Source organism: Cetorhinus maximus, chromosome 17 (genome assembly GCF_964194155.1).
Source record: "Cetorhinus maximus chromosome 17, sCetMax3.hap1.1, whole genome shotgun sequence".
NCBI lineage: Eukaryota > Metazoa > Chordata > Chondrichthyes > Lamniformes > Cetorhinidae > Cetorhinus > Cetorhinus maximus.
This window is the reverse complement of record NC_135895.1, coordinates 57,356,629-57,382,268: the sequence shown is the minus strand read 5'-3', so window position 1 is coordinate 57,382,268 and position 25,640 is coordinate 57,356,629. Positions and strand designations below refer to the sequence as shown.

The 25,640-nt window shown below is 41.7% G+C and overlaps 2 protein-coding genes across 2 annotated transcripts in view; one reads left to right on the top strand and one right to left on the bottom strand.

The window, feature by feature from the left end:
* Window positions 1–5,354, top strand: part of lrrc7 (leucine rich repeat containing 7) — a 331,365-nt gene extending 326,011 nt beyond the window's left edge. The window contains exon 25 of the mRNA XM_078561876.1: window positions 4,974–5,354. Within this exon, the coding sequence (XP_078418002.1) occupies window positions 4,974–5,081 (108 nt within the window). The 3' untranslated portion in view covers window positions 5,082–5,354. The remainder of the gene's footprint in view (window positions 1–4,973) is intronic.
* Window positions 5,355–11,201: 5,847 nt separating this feature from the next.
* The window catches only part of lrrc40 (leucine rich repeat containing 40), an 87,585-nt gene continuing 73,146 nt past the window's right edge, over window positions 11,202–25,640 (bottom strand). The window contains exons 14-15 of the mRNA XM_078561255.1: window positions 16,568–16,753; window positions 11,202–12,131 (exon numbers count right to left, since the gene is read on the bottom strand). Coding sequence (XP_078417381.1) covers window positions 12,026–12,131; window positions 16,568–16,753 — 292 coding nt within the window. The 3' untranslated portion in view covers window positions 11,202–12,025. The remainder of the gene's footprint in view (window positions 12,132–16,567; window positions 16,754–25,640) is intronic.

Sequence of the window (25,640 nt, the reverse complement as noted above, 5' to 3'; positions counted from 1 at the left end):
ATTATAGGAGTATCTTCAAGACATAGGACAGACTTTTTAGGTCGGCATGTGGGTGCGTGCCTGACCCGCTTGAGTGTAAAATAGCACGTGATGACGTTGGACGAGCGTCCCGACATCTCACACCTGTGCGATATTTCGGTCGGCAGATGCGCGTAAAAGTCGGAAGCCCGCTTGCCGACAATTAAGAGTGCAATTAAGCTAATTAAAGTTGTAATTGTCCCCAATTTTCCATGGTCCGACCAACCATACGGTTGGCAGATGCGCGAATCTGCCAGGATGACCTTGCATTTTTGATGAAACCTCATCCAAGGGCGGGATTAAGTTTCCGTTATTAAATTTTTTAAAATAAAAATGTATGGACAGAATTTTCATTATGTATATGTTCAGGTGACTGATTATGATATGTGGACGTTTTTTTCCGGATTTTAAAATCTTTATTTATTGTTTTTAAATTCTTCAGCACCCCGATGCAGCTCTCTGCCTTCATGGAGCTTTCATTCAGTGCTTGTCCATGCCTGCACTTATGTCAGTACCTGCCCTCCTCCTGCCCCCACCCCGGCAGCGCTGAGCATTTCAGCATGTGCTCCATGCTGGTTGGCCATTAATTGGCCAGTCAGCATGAAATCGCGGTCGGGGGCTGATCGCGGGCGACAATCCGTTCCCCGGCCGCTCCCGGGCCCACCAATAGCACCCACACGCCAACCTAAAAATCCTGCCCATTGACTGAAGCGGTTCGAGAAGCTGGATCACCACCACCTTCTTAAAGGCAACTAGAGGCGGCAAATAAATGCCACGCTTTGCCAGTAATGCCTATATCATCCAAATGAATTTAAGAGCAGAGTCACTGTAAATATATAAGAAAACATCTGTGTTTGGGGAGGTATTTGTGATATTCTCATTTCTTAATCTTCCTATAGCATACAAACATATGAAAATCATATGTAAAAATCAAAGATTATGTGTACCTTACATGAGGACAGAGTGACCATAAGGTGTAGAAGCAGAAGCAGGCCCTTCGGCCCGTCGAGTCTGCTCTACCATTCAATGAGATCATGGCTGATCTGATAATCCTCAACTCCACTTTCCTGCCTTTTCCCCATAACCCTTGATTCCTGGTTAAAAATCTGTCTGTCTCCGCCTTGAATATACTCAACAACCCAGCTTCTACAGCCCTCTGCAGTAAAGAATTCCACTGACTGACTACATTTTGAGAGAAGAAATGCCTCTCCATCACTGTTTTAAATGGGCACACCCTTACTCTGAGATTATGCCCTCTGGTCCTAGTGAACCTTCTCTGGATTGCCTCCAATGCCAGTATATCTTTCCTTAGATAAGGGGACAAAATTGTTTACAGTATTCTAGGTGTGGTCTAACTAGTGCCTTGTATAATTTTAGCGAGACTTCCCTATTTTTATACTCCATTCCCTTTGAAATAAAGGCCAACATTCCATTTGCCTTCCCTATTACCTGTTGAACTTGTATGTTAATTTTTTGGGATTATGTACAAGGACTCCCAAAACCCCTGTGCTGCTGCTGTCTGCAGTCTTTCTCCATTTAAATAATATTCAGTTCCTCTATTCTTCCTGCCAAAGTGCATAACCTCACACATTCCCATGTTTTATTCCATCTGCCACTCTTTTGCCTACTCACTTAACCTGTCTATATCCCTCTGTAGATTCCTTGGGGAGAATTTTCTCCCCGTCGGGTAGGCCGGTTGGGAGCGGGTGCAGGCGGGTGCGGAGCTGATCGCTGCCTGCAATTGGCTGCGCGCCGCCTTTCTACGTCAGCAGGCCAATTAAGGCCCGCCCAGCATGACGCGAACCTGGTAGCACTACCTGTGCAGGCATGGGGAGGAGGGAGAGTCGGGGCCTGCGCTCTTTCGCACGTGTTGCCTCAGGGAGATTAATTTCATAATGAGAATTCTTAATAAAGAAGATAAAAAATCATTTACACATGTCCCATCATGTGATGGCGTCACATGAGCTGGGACATGTTTATGAAATGTTCGAAAAATATTTATGAATTTAATAAACCCTTCATGAAACTTCACCCTGCCCATGGATGAGGTTTCATGAAAAATGTGAAGGCCGCTTGGGCTCTTCGCCTGCCCGCCGACCTTAAGGTTGGACGGGCAGCCCTGTCAATTTGGTAATTAGTTTATTAATGGCCTTAACAGGCCTTTGACGGTTCGGCAGGCGCGCAGCTGACTCGGGTGCACCTGCCGAACGGAAGATCAGAATGACGCGCGGTGACGTCAGGACACATGCCTGATATCACTGTGCATCATTTTACGCATCGGCATGCAGGCCTCGCCCCCACACGCTGACGAGAAAATTCTGTCCCTTGTGTCATCCTCAACACTTGCCTTCCCACCTATTTTTGTATCATCCGCAAATTTTGCGATAGCACATTCACTTCCCTCATCTAAGTCATATTGTAAATAATTGAGGCCCCAGCACTGATCCCTGTGGCACTCCACTAGTTACAGGTTGCCATCCTGAAAATGCCCACCTTATCCCAACTCTCTATCTTCATGTTTGAACCAAGGCTGTAATGAGGCCAGGAGCTGAGTGGCCTTGGCGTAATCCAAACTGAGTGCCAGTGAGCAGGTTATTACTAAGCAAGTGCTGCTTGATAGTACTGTTGATGACCCCTTCCATCACTTTACAGATGATGGAGAGTAGACTGTTGGGGCAGTAATTGGCCGGGTTGGATTTGTCCTGCTTTTTGTGTACAGGACATACCTGGGCAATTTTCCACAATGCCGGGTAGATGCCAGTGTTGTAGCTGTACTGGAACAGCTTGGCTAGGGACGCGGCAAGTTCTGGAGCACAAGTCTTCAGTACTGTTGTCAGAATATTGTCAGGGCCCATAGCCTTTATAGTATCCAGTGCCTTCAGCCGTTTCTTGATATCACTTGGAGCGAATTGAAGATTCACTGAAGTCCGGCTGAAGACCAGCATGTGACGCTGGGGGCCTCTGGTGGAGGCCGAGATAGATCATCCACTCGGTACTTCTGGCTGAAGATTGTAGCAAATGCTTCAGCCTTATCTTTTGCACTGATGTGCTGGGCTCCTCCATCATTGAGGATGGGGATATTTGTGGAGCTTCCTCCTTCAGTGAGTTGTTTAATTGTCCACCATGATTCACGACTGGATGTGGCAGGACAGCAGAGCTTAGATCTGATCTGTTGGTTGTGGAATTGGTTAGCCCTGTCTATCACTTGCTGCTTATGCCATTTGGCACGCAACTAGTCCTGTGTTATAGCTTCATCAGGTTGACATCTCATTTTTAGGTATACCTGGTGCTGCTCCTGGCATGCCCTTCTGAACTCTTCATTGAACCAGGGTTTATCCCCTGGATTGATGGTAATGGTAAAGTGGGAGATATGTCGGGCCATGAGGTTACAGATTGTGTTTGTGAGCAATTCTGCTGCTGTTGATGGCCCACAGCGCCTCATGGATGCCCAGTCTTGAGTTGCTAGATCTGTTTGAAATCTATCCCATTTAGCATGGTGGTAGTGCCACACATGATGGAGGGTATCCTCAATGTGAAGGCGGGACTTTGTCTCCACACCGACTGTGCGGTGATCACTCCTACCGATACAGTCAGGGACAGATGCATCTGTGGCAGGCAGGTTGGTGTGGATGAGGTCAAGTATGTTTTTCCTTCTTGTTGGTTCCCTCACCACCTGCCGCAGACCCAGTCTAGCAACTATGTTATTTGGGACTCAGCCAGCTCGGTCAGTAGTGGTGCTACCGAACCATTCTTGATGATGGACATTGAAGTCTCCCACCCAGAGTACGTTCTGCGCCCTTGCCACCCTCAGTGCTTCCTTCAAGCAGTGTTCAATGTGGAGGAGCGCTGATTCATCAGCTGAGGGAGGGTGGTACGTGGTAATCAGCAGGAGATTTCCTTGCCCATGTTTGACCTGATGCCATGAGACTTCATGGGGTCTGGATTCGATGTTAAGGACTCCCAGGGCAACTCCCTTCTGACTGTATACCACTGTGCCGCCACCTCTGCTGGGCCTGTCTTGCCAGTGGGACAGGATGGTGATGGTGGTGTCTGGGACATTATCTGTAAGGTATGATTCTGTGAGGATTACTATGTCAGGCTGTTACTTGACTAGTCTATGCGACAGCTCTCCCAATTTTAGCACTATCCAAAAGGAGGAATTTGCAGGTCAACAGGGCTGAGATTGCTGTTGTCGTTTAGGTTGATGCCGGGTGGTCCATCTGGTTTCATTCCTTTTTTGTTTGTTACAACTGAGTGGCTTGCTAGGCTATTTCAGAGGGCAGTTAAGAGTCAACCACTTAGCTGTGGGTCTTGAGTCACGTATAGGCCAGACCCAGTAAGGACGACAGATTTCCATGAAGTGAACCAGATGGGTTTTTACAACAACAATCGACAATGGTTTCATGGTCACCATTAGATTTTTAATTCCAGATTTTTTATTGAATTCAAATTCCACCATCTGCTGTGGCAGGATTCAAACCCCATGTCCCCAGAGCGTTACCCTGGGTCTCTGGATTACTAGTCTCGTTGACAATACCGCTTCGCCATCACCTCCCCATAGCCTCTGTAGCTACTTCCTTTGTTTTCACCTCAGTGACCTGATGATCCCCAGAATGATGGAGCAATTGTAAGAGGACTATGTGAAATGAGTTTGGAGAACTTTTAACCAGCTCCTGCTATGTGTGGGCTAACACGACAAAAATATCCCCAATTGGCAAATTCACTTAAGGAGGTCACAACAATGATTGGTATAGAAAATGTCAATCTATTACACTGGAGAATATGCCTTTAAAATTGCGAGGGCAAATAGTAGTGAAAAAAATTGGTGGAGCTTTCCGTTGCATTTAATTCATGCTGTTAACATCACCTATTTTCATGATTGCCAAAAACACAATATAGATTATGGGTACTCATTTGTTATTCTTTGTAAATATGTGTATTTTCCTTTGTTGTAGGCCAATGGACACAACTTTGTACACATGGAACATGAGAAGGCAGTCTCACTTCTTAAGAGTTTCCAGAACACAGTGGATCTGATAATCCAACGTGAGATTCCAACCTAGAACTTTACTGATTTTTTTTCAGTAGAAAAATGTTTAATTTAAGATTAAAACCTTCACTACAGCTTCCTGTGAGGAAAGCCAGGCAATTTTTTTCCAATTTTTTGCCAATTGCTGGACCAATGGCAACACTTGTGCCAAACTTATTATAAGATACTTATCTACCAGTATTACAATGTTTAGTATTTTATCTTCACAAATTTATCATTTATGAGATTGATGTTTATGTGGTGACTTTACATCCTGTCAGCTAGAGGCTGTGAAATGGCAGGTCATTTGGTGCAAACACTTAATTATATATTATAATATTATTATTAATAATTATAATATATATCATTCATTCTGAGTGTTTTTTTGTTAGGTACATAAGCACCAAAAGCACACATGCTCTTTAGATATTGCACCACCATTAAACACTGCCTCAATCTTGTATATGCCTCTTTTTTGTAGAAAGCAAAAATACATCAACAAATGCAGTGAATTGTGTACTGAGAAATTTAAAGCTATTTTCTTATCAATTAATATCTTAAAAGAATTTTGACATGAAGGAGGGTTCAACAAATGATGTTATCTGTTCCATGAAAACAAATCAAAAATGACTATAATTTAGGAATTCTAAGATGCTTCTGTACTCGTCTACAAAACAAGGCAAAAAGCATCCTCCTGGCTTTTCTGTTGCCTTCCTTTATACAAAATACCTACAGCAGAAGGGAAGTCAGGACAGAGGGAAATGGAATTTCTGTTAACTTCTATCCCATTGTCTTTTTCAAAAATAACTGATAAATGTAAAAAGTATAAACATCTTTAGTAATATGTTGTTGATGAGGAGACACAATTTTATCCCTTTAAACTTTCCTCCCGTTTAACATTTATGAGAAAAAATTGAATTTAAGTCATGCGTGTACCACAAAGATCAAACTTGGCACCATAACTTGTGAAGGCCCACCATGCACAAAGGTGTATACAATAGTTTAACTGAAAGTATACCCCTTTCTTCTCCCTTTCCCTGTATCCACATATCAACAGATGCACAGCCCAGCACCAGAACTGAAAATGTACCTTCTGTGGATTTTCACTATAAATGTAACATAAGCAAAAGATTGCTCTGAACCCAGAACTTCAATATATCTGTATATGTCCAGGGAAGAAAGGGTGCCATGCCAAGTCTCAAGTTGGCCTAATTTCATGAAGTTGGATTTGAACAGTCAACAGATATATAAATGTTGTAGCCCACGGACTGAGCTTATTGGAATCATTCTGGGTTCTTTAAGCAGGAACAGGCAATGACAGAGACAGTGTGCTTTGTAAAGATATATATATAACTAACATTGCCACCAAATGTAAGTTTCATATTGTGCCTCAAGCATATTACTATAAATATTGCATCCATTCTCTTTCATTTTACTTAAAAATATCTTTGCTAACATGTTCTGGTACAGAGAATATTCCTTTAATTTATAATTATGGGAGAATTCATTTGGCTTTGAGAGTTGGAGTGCCATTTTTCATTTTATTAAAAAGGAACCTGGGTGTTTTGATTTTTAAAAACTTTTGGAAAATATGGTTTTGATATTATGTCTCTCCTTATTTCTGCTGTATTTAGTTATATAAATAATGTTCTGATTCCAGCAGATGACTTAGCTGTGTCAGTGCTCAAAGGGATTAAATTTAGATGGTAAACACATTTCGCAGAGCTTAACAGCTCAATACACAATTGAAACTCTAATTAGATTTTTTTGACAAGTGCCCATTTATACTGCAGTACTTGAGATTTAATAACAAATGTGCAATTTTGTAAAAAAAGAGAAATAAGCATTTTAAAACAACTTATCCAGTAGGATAGGAAGGGAGTAGTGATAGAAAACTGGGCAAGTTTATTTACAGTGTATCAAGTATTCCTAATGTAAATCATTTAATTTATAATCCATTAAAATGAATATGCAATGTGTATAGTCAGTTAGAATATGCAAAATATGTTGCAAAACAAATATTCAAAATTAACCCTTTCAGCAGCTCTCATTGCCATGGGCAACTGGTTTCACAAATTTTCAGCTTACATATTGAGACATTGAAATGAACACTAATGTTATGGTAATAAAGATATTCAAACATCAATTACTTTTATACAACACGCACAATTCAACTAAAACATTTATATTTTTGCCTTGTTGCCACCGTTGTCCCACATTCCCTATCTGTCCTCACTTTATTCTTTTAAAACTGGTAACTATTTATTAAACCTACCATAACCATTCCTATCCTATAAGATTTGACTGGCACTATGGCTCAGTTGGTAGCAATCTTGCCTCCTCAGTCTATGAGTCCCACTCCAGCAACTTGAGCACAAAGCCAGGCTGACAAGCCAGTTCAGTCCTCAATGATACTCTGTCGAAGGTGTTGTCTTACTGAAGAGGTTAAACTGAGGCCCTGTCTGCCCTTTGAGGTGGACATAAAAGATGGCACTGCTCTTAAGAAGAGTGGGGGAGATATCCCCAGTGTCCTGGTCAATATTTATTCCTCAAACAACATCACTAAAACACAGTACCTAGTCATTATTACATAGCTGTATGTGGAAGCTTGCTCGGTTGCCATTTATCCTACATTGCAACAGTGACCTTCATTGGCTGTAAAGTGTTTTTGGACATCCTAGGGACATGAAAAGTGCAATGTAAATTGTAAGTCTTTCTTTTTAAGATTTAAATATTTTATATTCCCATTTTCTTTATTCTTGCTCCCATTCTTCATTTTGGCAACTGGGTAATTTATTAATGTGCCAGAAGACTTGTAACCGGAGTGTGTCTGGACAAATAAAAAGAAAATTGGAGGGTGGTATGCTGGTGTTGTGATGGTTAAAATTTGTTTGTTAAAGAATGAAAATAAATCAATCCCTATGGTTAAGAATTAAATGCAGTAATGATTAGTTTTTCCATAGACCAAACTTAGTGTGCAATATTGCCCTCAATGTGTGAGGCTCCTGCAGCTCCAGATTTCTATCATTACTGCAGTGGTGATTAATTCACATTGGAACATCTTTTTTATTCAGTACCCACCTACACACTACACAGCTTCTAATAAAATAAGCATCTACAGCTTTTTGTTTTGCTTTTGCTAATTTTCACCCTTCTGAAGATATAATGGGCTTAAGTCTACTACCTCGATTTTAAGTCTACTATTGTAACTGCATGTAACTGTACATCATTGGTCAATACAAGTCATTGCCCTTATGACAATTCGCTGCACATACACTTGCTTATGCATAACCAACAAAAAAAACATCAGCAATATAACAACCCGTGTCGCCACAATGCACTTAAGGTTAAAATTACACTAAAACGTAATTATTTTCCAAAGTTTCCCAAAATATGATGCTCTCAAAATAGTCATAATTAATTGGCTCAAACTACATTTCTTTTGCTTTTCAAGGTGTGCTGAAACAGAAGTATGACTTGAAGCATTTCAATTACTTCTGTTGTTCAGTGCTCTGTGACAGACCAACATTATTTCACTTTCCTATTTTGCTCTAATTATAGAATTCTTTCTTACTGTTTTAATACTGCAGTTGTTAATCACCAACTTCTAGCTGAAAATTAAAATTCCAACCAATATATTGCTTAGAGGCTGTTTTGTGTATTGTTGCAGAATAGTGGGGCATGATCTGTGCCTGTGACTCTCGTGTGCTGAACTCCAAATTTCAGTCATGTCACAAATGGTCACTGAAGGATGACACAAGTAGTGTGGAAAAAATACTGGATCAATTCATAGAAGTAGTTTTTTGTTTAACTTGCTGTTTGGAAGCTGTGGTAAAACTGCCTGAAAATGGCAGTTTCTTGATGGAGAATGAAAAGGTAAGGAAAGGGAGCAGTACTGAATTCTAGCTCGGTCAACATCCCATAGGTGGGCAGGTGATGAATGGAACTCTTAAAGTGCATGAGGCAGCACATCTGTTGAGTATCATGGTTACAGGGAAGACAGATAGGAGGCAAATGACCCATGGGCCACATCATGAGTACCACTGGTTTAGATATTACAGAACAGGTTGCATTGTAAAAGTGAACCCTTATGTAATTGCAGCTTTGTTGATGTACAAGAAAAACTGTCACTCTTTTGTATGTGTCAAAATTCATAACTGAGAAAAAAAAGTAAAATTTAGTCTCTAACTGCAGTATTTTGTAAATAAATATTAATGACATTTAAATAAATTTTAATCATTTAGATTGTGAATGTAAACATCTGCTTCTGCAGTCAAAAATATTTTATTGGACTTGAAAGCTGCTTTATGTGCAAAAAAGAAAAAAAAAACTTTACAAGATTTTACAGTTTTTAGTTTCACAGACTATAGTGAAGTTGACAAACTTGTTTGTTGAAATGCACATGCAAGTCTAATCCTTCCAATTTTATTTATGTATTGACACTATTTTATTGGTACAGTGTATATTGTGTTCAGAATGCATTTTGCAGATTCTGTATGTATATATTTGGAGAAATTTTACCAGAGATTAAAAGAAACCAAGCCACTCTCATTCAATGTGGGTGCAAAGTATTACAGAGCTATTTTTCGGCTTTGAAATTCTGGGATTTTTTCTGTATTAAAAAAAGTGTTTGAATAATGTATGAAGTCTCTTTAATGAACAAATGTTAATTTAAATTGTCACACACTTGTAAATATCTCTTGCTAAATGGATTTATCATGCCAACGCTGTGTTGCGTAAGTCTCATTACTGAATTTCATAGTTTTTTAACTCCCAATTTTTAGGTTGAATTAATTAATTCTTAATGTATTAATGCTATTGTCAAAATATAAAACTGTGTTAATAAGTTGTTTTTCTGGAGCAGCCAATAGTGATTTTTGTTCATTGTCAAATCATAACTTTTCATAAGAACAAAAGTTCTATGTTTGCAACTCTTGCTAGAATATGGACTGGTGGGCCTTGGCAGCCATCTCCCATGGGAGGCATAACATCTACTTCCCTGATTTACTAAACCCAGGCTGGGGACTGAACTTTTAAGCCTGAAGTTAAGTAGCTTTAGTAGAAAAGGACTGAATTTCGTAGTGAAAAACAACAGCCATTCCTTCAAGGTTTACAATGGAATATTTTATAGCAAATGTAAAAATAAGATTATTTTTCTTTATTCAAACTTTCCTATTAGTTAATCTCCCTGTAAGTCTACATTTCAAAATTAGAACATTTTCTCCTTTCAATCTTTTCTCCCCTGAAGAAATAGAACAGAACCTAATCAGACACATGGAGACGGATTTAGCAGCTAGTGGGCACTTGGGGGACATTTTGAAAATGCAGTGTTGGATTTCTGCCTTTGCCAGTCATAGGGATCAATAGAAGTGGCTACACAGCTATCAGTAAATTAACTGACCACCTGGGGATACCTCCAGGATCTTACTGACAATGGATGTGCCTCACGCTGTGCGCAATGCCCAGCAGGTCCCGGGTGGCAGCCTCCCAGTGGCAGGCCATAGAGACAGCAAAGCCTTTTTTGTTTATCTCCCTCCACCACAGACGCTTTTGCAACAGGGTGAGAGCTGTGGCCACAGGCCATCCTGTGGTGTGAGTATCTCTCTACAATGACAGCCCGGCTGTTGTGGCCACAAATAATTTGCAACATTTCAAAAGTCTTCAGAGGGCGCCTCCATCTATCTTGAGGCCTCTTAGTTGGCCGCCTCTGTTAAGACTGCACAGGAGGGCAGCTAGCAACACCAGCAGAGTTGGGATCTGTTTTTGGTCCCAACCTCAGAAAATATTTAAAGGCTGTATGATTCCACCCATTGATTCTCTTATTGGGTATAGACCTCCCTCTAGTATTTACATGTAAGGCCAGGTATCACAGCTAAGCTCAGTTCTATCCTCACCTTATATTCACACACCTATATGCAGTTCTATTGAGACTTACTTGAATAGTAATCAGAAGCAGAAAGCCTGATTTTCCTAAATTGAGGCAGTGCAACCAACTATTGCAGCTCTACTGCCATCCTTGCTCAGATCACCTAATTTAACATAGACCTGAGCATTCTTGGTCGATATGCCTCAGGGATGATAACATTACCTTTAGCCGTTGGGAAACTGACAAGTACAGCCAGATTCAGTACAAAACAAACTGCAATATAGAACAAGTCATATCTGATCATTTATTTCAAAAGTTAAAACTGGAATGTGTTCACAGAGAAGCCCAGAGCACCAGTGACTGGAAAATTTTTGCACACATGTGACAAGTGATCTAATGGAATAAATCATCAGTCCCTAATGATTTTCCAATTATCAAACACACCTAGCTCAAAACCTTTATTAACATAGATATTTTACATATTTCAAGGAATAACTACCCAACGTAGACCCAGTAAGGCATTATACTGTGGATTGAAACAATAATGTAAAGTAGAAACTGGCAGGATACAGGAAAAATTCTGAATCACACAAATATTTAGAAGAACAAAACTGGTAAGCATCAGCCACAGATTTGTGCAAGAATGTGACTTAATACACTCCCAAGAGTTCAATATACAAAAAAATTAGAAGCACTTCTGCACTAATAGTTTCAAAAAAAAGTTCAGTTAATAGTTCAGTTCAGGCATAAACCAATTAGTAATGTGCTACATTAAAAGGATCAATCATGCTGCAGTAAAGTACATTTACCATTTTGGCAAGCAGTGTAAAAGTGTTGAGGGCCTTTACCATGTCCAATGAAAGTTAATGCCCAGATAATAATTTCTTATTTAATTAAATTATGTACATTATATTTACCCGCACTGAAATCAGGCAATTAAGTCAGCTTTAAATCTGTAAACGTAGAAGTAGTCTAGAAAACACAGAATTATTTTAGTATAATGGAACAAACTTCCTTCCAAAGCCTCCGAAATGCTTTATCCTGATTTAAGCTGTAAACAGTTTCCATGTCTTCAGAAGAGTAATCCTCTTATGTATGTAGGAATGTAGCATTTATGTAGGAATACGGTTTCTAAGATACTCCAAGACTGCAGTTGTTCCTCTGGCCAAAATAGCTGCCCTTGGATTACGAAATGGGTTTCCTTCAAGTAGGAGAGTTCTACAATGAAAGGTAAGAAAGTAGCACATTTGCATACTAGAAAATATACAGCTCACAGTCATTTGTGTTGTTATACAACATATAGAACTCGAGGGAGAGGGAAGAGAAGAGACAAAATTCTGGTAGAAGGAGATCCAATTGGAAAAATAACTAAAAAAGGCACACACTGGAAGTTGAGCAGGAAATCTGCTTTCAATATTTACACAGCTGCTAGGAGACCCACAAGAATAGCTTAGCAGTCTCATTGTCACCCTCGATTTTACATCCCTGTTCAGAAGTGCAAACTTCATCAGAGGCTGGCAACTGGGATTGAGAAGTCAGAGGTGGGAGAAATGTGGATGTAAACTTAAATATATATAATTATATATATTTGAACTCTAATCCCATCCAATACCTCATTACCTATCTTGAAGAGTGTACTTTGGATGCTCTCATTATATGATAAGACTGATCATAGCTATCATATAGACAGCCACTTAAATTTCATATGCTAAACTTCTGAATATTGCTCCTTTGATTTTTACAATTTTACCAAATAAATTCTATAATCTGTAAAGGTTTAAATGCAGGCACAAGTGAAAGAAGATGCTTTCATGATTTGATTTTTTAACTTCTAACTAAAATTTGTATTTTGCATCATCTATCCTTTATTGCTAATTCAGTTGCACCAGTAATTTATTCTGTCAACCCTCTAAAATAACTGTGCTGGTTTAAATTCTTGAAATAGAGTAAACGTTTGTAAAATTATATTTCATACCTAAATACCACCATTAACTATATAACCAGATAAATCTCTCAATATTTTCTCAACTGCATAACAAATTTCATTTCACACTATGAATCTGTGGAATTACTTATGCAATTTTTTTGTGGAATCGATTCATTTATACTCCAGTTGTGAAATCAAGGTCCAGCAGATCCATCACCAGTCTACAGGAGGCTGCAGCACATACTATCTACAGGATGCACTACAGAAACTCACCATAATTATTCAACATAAGCTCTTTCCTGTCATCTTTACCACTGAGAAGGAAAAGAGCAGCAAAGTTGTGGGAACACCATCATCTGCAAGGCACACACTATCTAGACGTGCACATATATTGCCATCCCTTTTTCCCTACCTAACACCATGGTCAAAAAGAAAGCACCCCTTCCAGAGCAACTAAGGAAGAGCAGAAATTGCAGCCTTGCTAGCTTCACTCACATCCAAGAACAAATATATATTAAAATAAATTGTAAGCGATTCAATCCCCAAAAATTACTGAAGTACTATATGAGCAAATAAATGTTGAGTGGGAGCATCTGGTGAATTACAATAGAGCTGTATTTATTTGTACCATGTTGTCACATGGCAAACCAACTGAAACCATATAGAAGTGGTTAAATCCACATTAACAGTTTGAATTACAATTTTTCTTCTTAAAACTATCTTCTCAATAGCCCTATCTTTGTATCTCCTCTGGGTCTTTTAAAACCACATTACACCTTTTTAAAGTACACCAAGAATCAATTGTGCTGTGTCTCAGTTGGGAGAACTTGTCTCTTGAGTCAGAAGGTTGTGGGTTCAAGTTCAACTCCAGGGCCAGAATCTTATGCTGATCGGGCGGGCGCATGCCCAATTCGAACGCATGTGAAATTGCGTGAAATGATGTCAGCTATGCGTCCCAACATCATCGCGCATGCGAACAATATTGAGTTTGGCAGGCGCGCGCAGGGTTTGGAGTTGCACCCACCATTTAGAGGGCCAATTAAGGCCATTAAAAACCCTATTACCCACGATTTACGTTGCCCGTGCGATTTTGCACTTGTCGCACGGGCAGGCGGGCAGCCCGTTTTTAAGGAAACCTCGTCCTTAGGCTCGATGAAATCTCTGGGGTGAAATATAATAAAAAAGATATCTGGGGACTGATGTTTTTTGGAGTTCTGCTGTCAAGTGCTTGAATGTGCTGCATAGACACAGTTTGGTGCATTTTTTTCTAATCATTTGATCTGAACAGGTCTGCAGCTCCCTGAGGCAGCTTTGCAATAGCTGTCTGCCTCCAGGGAGCTCACCAGAAGTGCCCATCTGCACCGTCTCTTGTCAGTGCCTGCCCTCTTCCCACCCCCATCGGCAGCGCTGAGGTTTTCTCAGATCACGTTAAATGGCCAGCCCGTGTGAAATTGCGCTCGGGGGTCGATCCCGGGCAGAAGTGCATTTTGTGTCTGCTTCCAGGCCCACCGACTTGACACACATTGGGAGGGGGAGGGGGGGGGAAAAGAGGGTGGGAGCAGCCGCGCCTCCGATCGGCAACCTCAATCGGGGGTGCACCGCCATTTTGTGTGAGTGGGCCAATCAAGGCTCGCCCAGCGTGACGTCCGCTCGGAAGCTCTATGTGCTGGGGATTCCCTCAGCCGGGAGTGCGCTCTTCCGCGCATCTGCACGAAAGAGCACACAGATCTCCCTGAGGCTAAGTGCTGCCTCAGGGAGATTGGCTCGGAATTAAAATTTTTAATACAAATGATTTCCCTGACATGTCCCCTCATGTGACACAGTCCATAACTTTTATTGAAAGATTAGATAAAAATTTAAATACCCTCATGAAACCTCATCCAGCCCATGGATGAGGTTTCATGCTTTTTCTGAAGCCCACCAGGGCTCCTGGCCTACCCGCTAACCTTAAGGTTGGACAGGCAGGTCCATTAATGACCTTAATTAGTTTTTCAATGACCTCAATCGGCCATTGACTGTTTGGTGGGTGCGCAGCTGATTCGGCTGAGCCCCCGCCGACCTGAAAATGGAAATGAGGCGGGGTGACGTTGGGAGTTCCACCCGGCATCATCCCGCGTCATTTTACACATTGGCGAGCAGGCCCCGCCCCCACTCACCGACCAGAAGATCCTGCCCATAAGATTCTTAGGGAGCTTTATAGGGTAGATGCTGAGAGGCTGTTTCCCCTTGTGGGAGAGTCTAGGACCAGAGGGCATAATCTCAGAGTAAGGGGGCGCCCATTTAAAACAGAGATGAAGAGGAATTTCTTCTCTCAGAGGGTAGTCAATCTGTGGAATTCTTTACCACAAAGGGCTGTAGAGGCTGGGTTGTTGAGTATATTCAAGGGTGAGATAGGCAGATTTTTAATCAGTAAGGGAATCAAGGGTTATGGGGAAAAGGCAGGAAAGTGGAATTGAGGATTATCAGATCAGCCATGATCTCATTGAATAGCGGAGCAGACTCGATAGGCCAAATAGTCTATTTCTGTTCCTACATCTTATGGACTATTACAACAGATTATTTCAAAAATACTTCATTGGCTGTAAAGTGCTTTGGTGCATCCTGTGAGTGTGAGAGGTGCTATTTACATTAAGCAGAATATTATTTAAATGGAGTGAGAAGGCAGAATGTTAGGCACAGAGAGATTTGGGTGTTGTACATGAATCACAAAGTTAGAATGCAGGTACAGCAAGTTATTAGGAAGGCAAATGAAATGTTGGCTTTTATTGCAAGGGGGATAGGGTATCAAAGTAGGGAAGCCTGGCTACAACTGTACAGAGCATTGGTGAGATTTTACCTAGGGTTCTGTGTACAGTTTTAGTATCCTTAATTAAGGAAGGATATCCTTGCATTGGAAGCAGTTTAGAGAAGGCTCACTTGGCTGATTATTGGGATGAAGGGGGTTGTTGTATGAGGAAAGGTTGAGCAGGTTGGGTCTATATTCATTGGAGCTTAGAAGAATGAAAAGTGATCTTATTGAGACATAAAAGATTCTGAGGGGGCTTAACAGGATAGATGCTGAGAGGGTGCTTCCTCTTGTGGGGGAATCTAGAATTAGGGGCACAGTTTCAAAATAAGGGGTCTCCCATTTAAGATGGAGATGAGGAGGAATTTCTTCTCTCAGAGAGTCATTAGTCTTTGGAATTCTCTTCCCCAGAGAGCAGTGGATCATTGAATACGTTCAGAGCTGAATTAGCCAATTTTTTTGATCTACAAGGGATTCAAAGGTCATAGAAACATAGAAAATAGGAGTAGGCCATTCAGCCCTTCGAGCCTGCTCCGCCATTCATCATGATCATGGCTGATCATCCAACTCAATAGCCTGCTCCTGCTTTCTCCCCATATCCTTTGATCCCTTTTGCCTATATCTAACTCCTTGAAAACATACAATGTTTTGGCCTCAACTACTTTCTGTGGTAGCGAATTCCACAGGCTCACCACTCTCTGGGCGGCATGGAGGAAAATGGATTTAAGACCACAATCAGATCAGCCAAGATATTATTGAATGGTGGAGCAGGCTCAAGGGGTTGAATTATCAAATGATCTTGGTCTTTATTTTCCTTTTTACAGCATAAAATAACAAAAATGCTAAAACAGATTAGCTGGACCAATACAAAATAACTAAATCTTTAAAAATACTTCTTTTATTTTGAAGAAAGTTCATTTTACAATACTAACTAATATTTACCTTAGGTTTACACAACTCCCCAGCTCTGGTGGGACCTGCATTAAGTCATTGTTCTGCATATCCAATGTGGTCAATTTGTCAAGCTGCATCAGTTGGAATGCATCAATTGATCCCACCTGATTATTACTGATAAGAATAGTTTCCAGTGTTGGGATATGGCATATGGCATTAGGGAACTCTTTAAACCTGAGGATAGAATACAAAACGTATGCCGAACAAAAATCAAAAAACAAATCTCATTAAATTATATATTTATGAACATATTTTACTTCAGTGTTTGAAAGGGCAAAATGTCAAAAACTACTTTAATAACTTGATACACACACCCAGTCTAAGCAATTTACGCTTACATTTAACTCACTGCAGTTTTTAAAATAACTGACCAAATATTACTCAAATACCAAGACTAACATTGTTGAAACTGCCCCATCCCCAGCAAAAGCTGGACTATCTTACTATAGATTTTATATAGCAATACAATGACACTAGGATTAGATTAGATTTTATATAGCATTACTTATATAGCAGTTCTTGCTGCTCACAGAGGCTACAATCAAGCTTTCCAACAAGTTACATTTCGATAGTACACAATACATACAGGGATATATTTCAGAGGGCTTTACAGGGCAGTTGATAATGAGTGGGGAGGGGGAAGAGTGGGTCAAGTTGGGGCAGGAGTATGATTGAAGAAAGAAGATCCTCAAGGTGTTTTTAAAAGGAAGTGCAGAGCTAGCTGGGTGAAGATTCTGAGGAAACAAATGGCTGAAGTGGCAGCCATAGATTGGAGAATGGAGAGAGTGTGCATTATGTAGGGTTGGAGGAGATCACACAGGTAAGGAGGTGGGCACCAAGATGTGAAGCAATTTGAAGGTGAGGTCATATAACCTAAAATCAATTCTTTAGGATATAAGAAACTAGGGGAGTTTGGCCAGACCAATTGTGATGATGCCTATGTGTCGTTGAAGACATGGGCCGTGGCATTGGGGGAGGGGGTGGCGTAGTGGCATTGGCTCTGGACTAGTAATCCAGAGACCCAGGGTAAAGCTCTGTGGACCAGGGCTCAAATCCCGACAAGGCAGATGGTGAAATTTGAATTCAATTAAAATCTGGAATTAAAATTCCAATGACGACCATGAAACATGTCAATCGACATAAAAGCCCATCTGGTGCACTAATGTCCTTTAGGGAAGGAAATATGCCGTCCTTACTTGGTCTGGCCTACATGTGACCCCAGACCCAGAGCAATGTGATTGACTTAACTGTCCTCTGAAATAGCCTAGCAAGCCACTCAAGTTGTATCAATCCGCTAAAAAGTCTAAAAGGAATGGAACCAGATGGACCACAGTGTCAACCTAGGCACCGGAAATGACAACGGCAAATTCAGCCTTGACGACCCTGCAAAGTCCCCCTTACTAACATCTGGGGGCTTGTGGCAAAATTGGGAGAGCTGTCTCACAGGCTAGTCAAGCAATAGTCTGACATAGTCATCCTGATGGAATCATACCTTACAGATAATGTCCCAGACACCATCATCACTATCCCTGGGTATGTCCTGTCCCACCAGCTGGACAGGCCCAGCAGAGGTGGCGGCACAGTGGTATACAGTCAGGAGGGAGTTGCCCTGGGAGTAATCAACATGGACTCCGGACCCCATGAAGTCTCATGGCATCAGGTCAAACATGGGCAGGGAAACCTCCTGCTGATTACCACATACGAGCGCCTCCTTAGCTGATGAATCATTACTCCTCCATGTTGAACACCACTTGGAAGAAGCACTGAGCAAGGGCGCAAAATGCACTCTGGATAGGGGACTTCAATCCATCACCAGGAGTGGCTCGGTGGCACCACAACTGACCGAGCCCTAAAGGACATGGCTGCTAGACTGGGTTGCAGGTGGTGGTGAGGGAACCAACAAGAGGGAAAAACATACTTGGCCTCATCCTCAAACTGCCTGCCACAGATGCATCTGCCAATGACAGTATTGGTAGGAGTCACCACCGCATAGTCCTTGTAGAGATGAAGTCCCGTCTTCACATTGAGGATACCCTCTATCATGTTCTGTGGCACTACCGCCATGCTAAATGGGATAGAATTCAAGTAGATCTAGCAACTGAAGACTGGGCATCCATGAGGCTCTGGGCGACATCAACAGCAGCAAAATTGTACTCAAACACAATCTGTAACCTCATGGCCTGGCATATCCCCCACTCTACCATTATCAATCCATCAAACCAAGCCAATCCTAGTTCAATGAAGAGTGCAGGAGGGCATGCCAGGAGCAGCACCAGGCATACTTAAAAATGAGGTGTCAACCTGGTGAAGCTATAACATAGGACTACTTGCGTGCCAAACAGCATATGTAGCAAGTGATAGACAGGGCTAAGCGATCCCACAGCCAACAGATCAGATCTAAGCTCTGCAGGCCTGCCACATCCAGTCGTGAATGACGGTGGATAATTAAACAACTCACTGGAGGAGGAGGTTCCACAAATCTTCCCATCCTCAACGATGGAGAAGCCCAGCACATCAGTGCAAAAGATAAGGCTGAAGCATGCGCAACAATCATCAGCCAGAAGTGCCAAGGGGATCCATCTCGGCCTCCTTTGGACGCCCCCAGCATCACAGATGCCAGTCTTCAGCCAATTCGATTCACTTCGCATGATATCAAGAAACAGCTGAAGTCACTGGACACTGCAAAAGCTATGAGAAATGACAACACTCCAGCAATAGTGCTTAAGACTTGTGCTCCAAGACTTGCCGTGTCCCTAGCCAAGCTGTTCCAGTTCAGCTACAACACTGGCATCTAGCCTGCAATGGTAGGGTATTGCCCAGGTATGCCATGTACACAAAAAGCAGGGGAAATCCAACCTGGCCAATTACCGCCCCATCAGTCTACTCTCGATCATCAGTAAAGTGATGGAAAGGGTCATCAACAGTGCTATCAAGCGGCACTTGCTTACCAATAACCTGCTCATTGGCGCTCAGTTTGGGTTCCGCCAAGACCACTCAGTTCCTGACCTCATTACAGTCTTCATTCAAACATGGACAAAAGAGCTGAACTCTAGAGGTGAGGCGAGAGTGACTGCCCTTGACATCAAGGCAGCATTTGACTGTGTGTGGTATCAAGCTCTAGCAAAACTGGAGTCAATGGAAATCAAGGGAAAACTCCCCGCTGGTTGGAGTCATACCTAGCACAAAGGAAGATGATTGTGGTTGTTGGAGGTCAATCATCTCAGTTCCAGGACATCACTGCAGGAGTTCCTCAGGGTAGTGTCCTTGGCCCAACCATCTTCAGCTGCTTCATCAATGACCTCCCTTCCATTATAAGGTCAGAAGTGGGGATGTTGACTGATGATTGCATAATGTTCAGCACCATTTGCGACTCCTCAGATACTGAAGCAGCCCATATCCAAATGCAGCAAGACCTAGACAATATCCAGGCTTGGACTGGCAAGTGGCAAGTAACATGCACGCCACACAAGTGCCAGGCAATGACCATCTCCAACAAGAGAGAATCTAACTGTCACCCCTTGACATTCAATGGCCTTACCATCACTGAATTCCCCCACTATCGACATACTGGGGGTTGCCATTGAGCAGAAACTAAACTGGACTAGCCATATAAATACCGTGGCAACAAGAGCAGGTCGGAGGCTAGGAATCCTGCGGCGACTAACTCAACTCCTGACTCCCCAAAGCCTGTCCACCATCTACAAGGCCCAAGTCAGGAGTGTGATGGAATAGTCTCCACTTGCTGGATGAGTGCAACTCCAACAACACTCAAGAAGCTTGACACCATCTAGGACATTGTAACCTGTTTGATTGACACCCCATCCACAAATATTAACTCCCTACACCACCATCACACAGTGGCAGCAGTGTGCATCATCTAGAAGATGCAATGCAGGAACTCAGCAAGGCTGCTTAGACAGCACCTTCAAAACCGACAACCACTACCATCTAGAAGGACAAGGGTAGCAGACACATGGGAACACCACCACCTGGAAGATCCCCTCCAAGCCACTCACCATACTGACTTGGAAATATATCTCCATTTGTTCACTGTTGCTGGGTCAGAATCCTGGAATGCCTAGCAGCACTGTGGATGTACCTACACCACATGGACTGCAGAGGCTCAAGAAAGCAGCTCACCACCACCTTCTCAAAGGCAACTAGGGATGGGCAATAAATGCTGGCCTAGCCAGCGAAGCCCACATCCCATGAATGAATAAAAACAAAATCTGGGTGAATTTAAGTTTCTCAATGCACCAAAACAAGCATTGGAGAAATCCAGCTGTAGAGTGAAAAGAAGGTGGATTAGTATTTAGGCAGCAAAGGGGAAGAGGTAAAGGCAGAACTGAGCTATTTGTAGCACTATGATCAGTCTCAATTAGATTAGATTGTGCGGAAGGCATCTAAGTTCAAAGGCATACTTGAACAATAAGCTGGAGATGGCAACTGGTCAAGGCTGGGGCTTGGGGTGGGGGGGTTGCATGTAAAGTGTCCGTTGGAGTTAAACAGAATTAGTTTAGTTTTGTCTACATTAAGTTAGAGAAAGCATTGGCTCATGCACGAATTAGCTCAATATCAGATATGCTGTTGAAGAAAGCACAAACAGTCAGTCGATCAATAGAAGAGGTGACAAGGTAGAGCTGTGTACCATCCATATACCTGGAAAGATCATCCCATCTCTGATTACATTGCCACAAATGAAAGAATGTAAGCGATGAAAAGGAGGGAAATCAAGTGACTGTGTGGACATCGAAAATATTTGACGTGGTGCTCAGTTTAGACTACAATACACAGCAAGTTAGCAAGAGAAGTATTTCTTACGGCATCAGTGTGGCATTTGCAGCTTTCCTTGATATTTCCAATTAATGTCAAACTATGAGCAGTTTTGTGTTCTGAATCTATATCCATTAAGGTTAACCAAAATCATTTCACTTAGGTAACTTGCAACCCGCAGAATGAGATAGTCACCCAATGAGTCTTGACTGCAGTCAAAAGCAATTTCAGAGGTAGAAAAACAGTATGCTAAGCCACCACTTTGCCCTCACCCACATTTCTTGAAGCAATGAGAGAAACAGAGTGGGCAAAGAGGACCCAGAGGCAGTCAGCAGCACAAAGAAGAGTAGGTGAAAAGAGGACTTGGAGGCCAGTCCAATCCAGTCCAGTCTGTGGCTCCAGACAGAGTGGCCACATTCTAAGAGAGATCAAGTGCGACATCACAAGAAAACAGATAAGTGATTGGTTGTGAATATTTTGCTTGTTTATCTTCAAAACGTGTATAATTTATTAACAATTGTAAGGTTTTATTAGTTGTAGTAAAGTTTATTAGCAGTAGTAAAGGTTATCGGGAGTAGCAGTAATTATTAATTATAAACTATGAAAAATAAATTAATTAACACATAAAAGGGATGGCACGGCAGGTGATGTGTTGTGACTGTAGAATTTGGGAGCTCCTGGACGCCAGTGTGACCCATGGCAAATACGTCTATAGTAACTGTCTGCGGCTTGAGGAGCTTCAGCTCAGAGTCATTAAGCTGGAAGCTGAGCTGCAGACACTGCAACACATCAGCGAGGGGAAAAGTTACCCGAATTCTTTGTACCAGGAGGCAGTCACAGCCCTTTGGATAGGGTCTTCTGATTTGGTCCATGGTCAGAGACAGGAGGGTGCAACTGCAAGTGAGACAAGTATGGGAACCCAAAAATTGAAGTGAAGCAGCCCCAGCCTTTGCAATTGTCGAACAGATTTGAGGTTCTTATAACCTGTATGAATGAAAGCTGTGTGCAGGAAGAATAAGCAAACTGACCATGGCACCATAGTAAAGGAAGCCATCCAAGTGGGGGGAGTTAACAGGAATGTAGTAGTAGTAGGGGACAGTATAGTCAGAGAATAGATACAGTTCTCTGCGGCCAAGAGCGGGAGTCTAGACAGCCGTGTTACCTGCCCAGTGCCAGGGTTCAGGACATCAGCTCTGGGCTGGAGAGGAACTTGCAGTGGGAGGGGGAGGATCCATTGGTTGTGGTCCACGTAGGTACCAATGAAATAGGTAGGACTAAAGAAGATATTCTGCTGGGGGAATATGAGCAGGTTGGGGCTTAATTAAAAGTAGAAGCTCAAAGGTAATAATCTCTGGATTACTACCTGAGCCATGAGCAAGTTGGCATCGAGAAAATTAGATTAGAGAGTTAAATGTGTGGCTCAAAGATTGGTGTGGGAGAAATGGATTTTGATTCATGGGACACTGGCACTAGTACTGGGGAAAGTGGGAGCTATAATGTTGGGATAGTTTTCACCTGATCCGTGCTGGGATGAGTGTTATGTCATATAACTAGGGTTGTAGAGAGGGCTTGAAACTAAATAGTGGGGGCGAGGGGTCAAGTTTGGGAAGATGTTTTCTCTATTTAATTCATCACAAGGCAAGAAAGCAAAGTAGGAATAAGGAAATTGATGATCAGATAGTGGCAGGAAGGGACAAAGTTTACAAGCCTAACAGTGCACCAGCAGATAAGGCTGAGGTTACAAAAATATTAAAAAGACAGAACTAAAGACTCTGTATCTGAATGCATGTAGCATTCACAATAAAACAGATGAATTGAGAGCGCAAATAGAAATAAATAAGTATGATCTGATAGCCATTACGGAGAAATGGCTGCAGGATAACAAAGATTGGGGCGAATATTCAAGGGTACATGACATTTAGGAAGGACAGAAAGTTTGGAAAAGGTTGAGGGGTAGCTCTGTTAATTAAGGATGGCATTGGTACAATAGTGAGAGATGACTTTAGCTCTAGAGATCCAGATATAGAATCAGCTTGGGTAGAGATGAGAAATAGTAAAGGTGAGATGTTACTTGAGCAAGTGGTTTATAGGCCCCCCTTACAGTAACCACACTGTAGGACAGGATATACAGAAGGAAATAATGGTGGCTTGTGAGAAAGGCACAGCAATAATCATGGGTGATGTTAATCTACATATAGATTGGACGAATCAGGTTTGCAAAGGTAGTGTGGATGATGAGCTGAGAGTGTTTTCAGGACAGTTTCTTAAAAGCAGCACATTTTAGCACCAACCAGAGAGCAGGTCTGGTAATGTGCAATGAGAAAGGATTAATTAATGAACTCCTTAGTGATGGCTCCCTTAGGTAGCAGTAATCATAATATGCTTGAGTTTCACATTCAGTATGAGGGAGAGGGAAATGGATCTAAGATTAATGTTTCAAACTTAAATAGGGGCAATTATGAGGGCATGAAGACAGAGCTGGTTAAAATGAACTGGAAAATTAGGTTAAGGATAAGTCAGTAGAGATGCAGTGGCAGACATTTAAGGAGATATTTCAGAACACTCAGAAAAGATACATTCCAATGAGAAAACAGACCTAGAGGGAAGGACCCACCATCTGTGGCTAACTAAGAAAGTTAAAGATAGTATCAAATTGAAAGAAAAAGCATATAATTTCACAAAATTGAGTGGCAGGTCAGAAAATAAAGAACAGCGAAGAATGACTAAAAGATTAATATGGAGGGAGAAATTAGAATATGAGAGCAAGCTAGCTAGAAATATAAAAACAGGTAGTAAGAGTTTATACAGGTTTAAAAAGGAAAAGAATAAGTAAAGTCAGCTTTGGTGCTCTTGGGAGTGTGTCTGGGGAATTAATAATGGAAAATAAGGAAATAGCAAATTGAACAGATATTTGCATCTGTATTCACTATAGAGGAAACAAATAGTATCTAAGAAATAATTGTGAATCAGGAGGTGTAAGGCAGGGAGGAGCTTAAAACAATTACAATCACCAGGGAAAGGGAACTCAGAGAATTACTAGAATGAAAAGCTGAGAAGTCCCCAGGTCCTGGTGGACTTCACCCTAAAGTCTTAAGAGTGGCTGCTGAGATAGTAGGTGCATTGGTTTTAATTTTCCAATTCTCTAGATTCTGGAAAGGTCCATCAACTTGAAAAATAGCAAATGTGACTCTGCTATTCAAGAAAGGAGGGAGACAGAAAGCAGAAAACTTCAGGCCAATTAACTTAACATCTGTCATAGGGAAATTGCTGGAATCTATTATTAAGGAGGTTATAGCGAGACACTTAGAAAATCTCAATGCAATCAGGCAGAGTCAACATCGTTTTGTGAAAGGGAAATCATGTTTGACTAATTTACTGAAGTACCTTGAGGAAGTAACAAGCCACCTGGATAAAGGGAAACCTGTGGATGTTCTGTATTTAGATTTCCAGAGGCATGTGACAAGGTGCCACATCAAAAGTTACTACACAAAATAAGAGCTCATGGTGTACAATTTATTTCAATAATTTGGATGAAGGGTTGCTAAATTTGCTAATGACACAAAGATAGGTGGGACGGTAAGTTGTGAAGAGGACATAGGGAGTCTGGGAAGGGATATTGATAGGTTAAGTGAGTGGGCAAAAATTTGGAAAATAGAGTACAATCTGGGGAAATGTGAACTTATCCACTTTGGCAGGAAGAATAAAAAAGCAGCATATTATTTAAATAGAGAGAGATTGCAGAACTCTGAGGTACAGAGGCATCTGGGTGTCCTGGTACATGAATCACAAGAAGTTAGTATGCAAGTACAGCAAGTGGAAAAGGAAGGCAAATGGAATGTTGCTGTTTATTGCAAGTGGAATGGAATATAAAAGTAGGGATGTTTTACTACAGTTGTACAGGGCATTGATGAGACCACATCTGGCGTACCGTGTACAGTTTTGGTCTCCTTATCTAGGAAAGGATATGAATGTGTTAGAAGTAGTTCAGAGAAAGTTTACTCGACCGATATCTGGAATTGGGGCGGTGGCGGGGGGGGCAGGGGTTATCTTATGAGGAAAGGTTAGACAGGCTTGGCCTGTATTCATTGGAGTTTCAAAGAATGAGAGATGATCTTTTTGAAACATGTAAGATTCTGAGGGGACTTGACAGGGTGGATGCTGAAAGAATGTATCCCCCTGTGGGAAAGCACTAGGTGGACACAGTTTAAAAATAAGGGGTCTCCCATTTAAGATGGAGATGAAAGAAATTTTTTCTCTCAGAGAGTCGTTAATCTTTGGAACGCCCTTC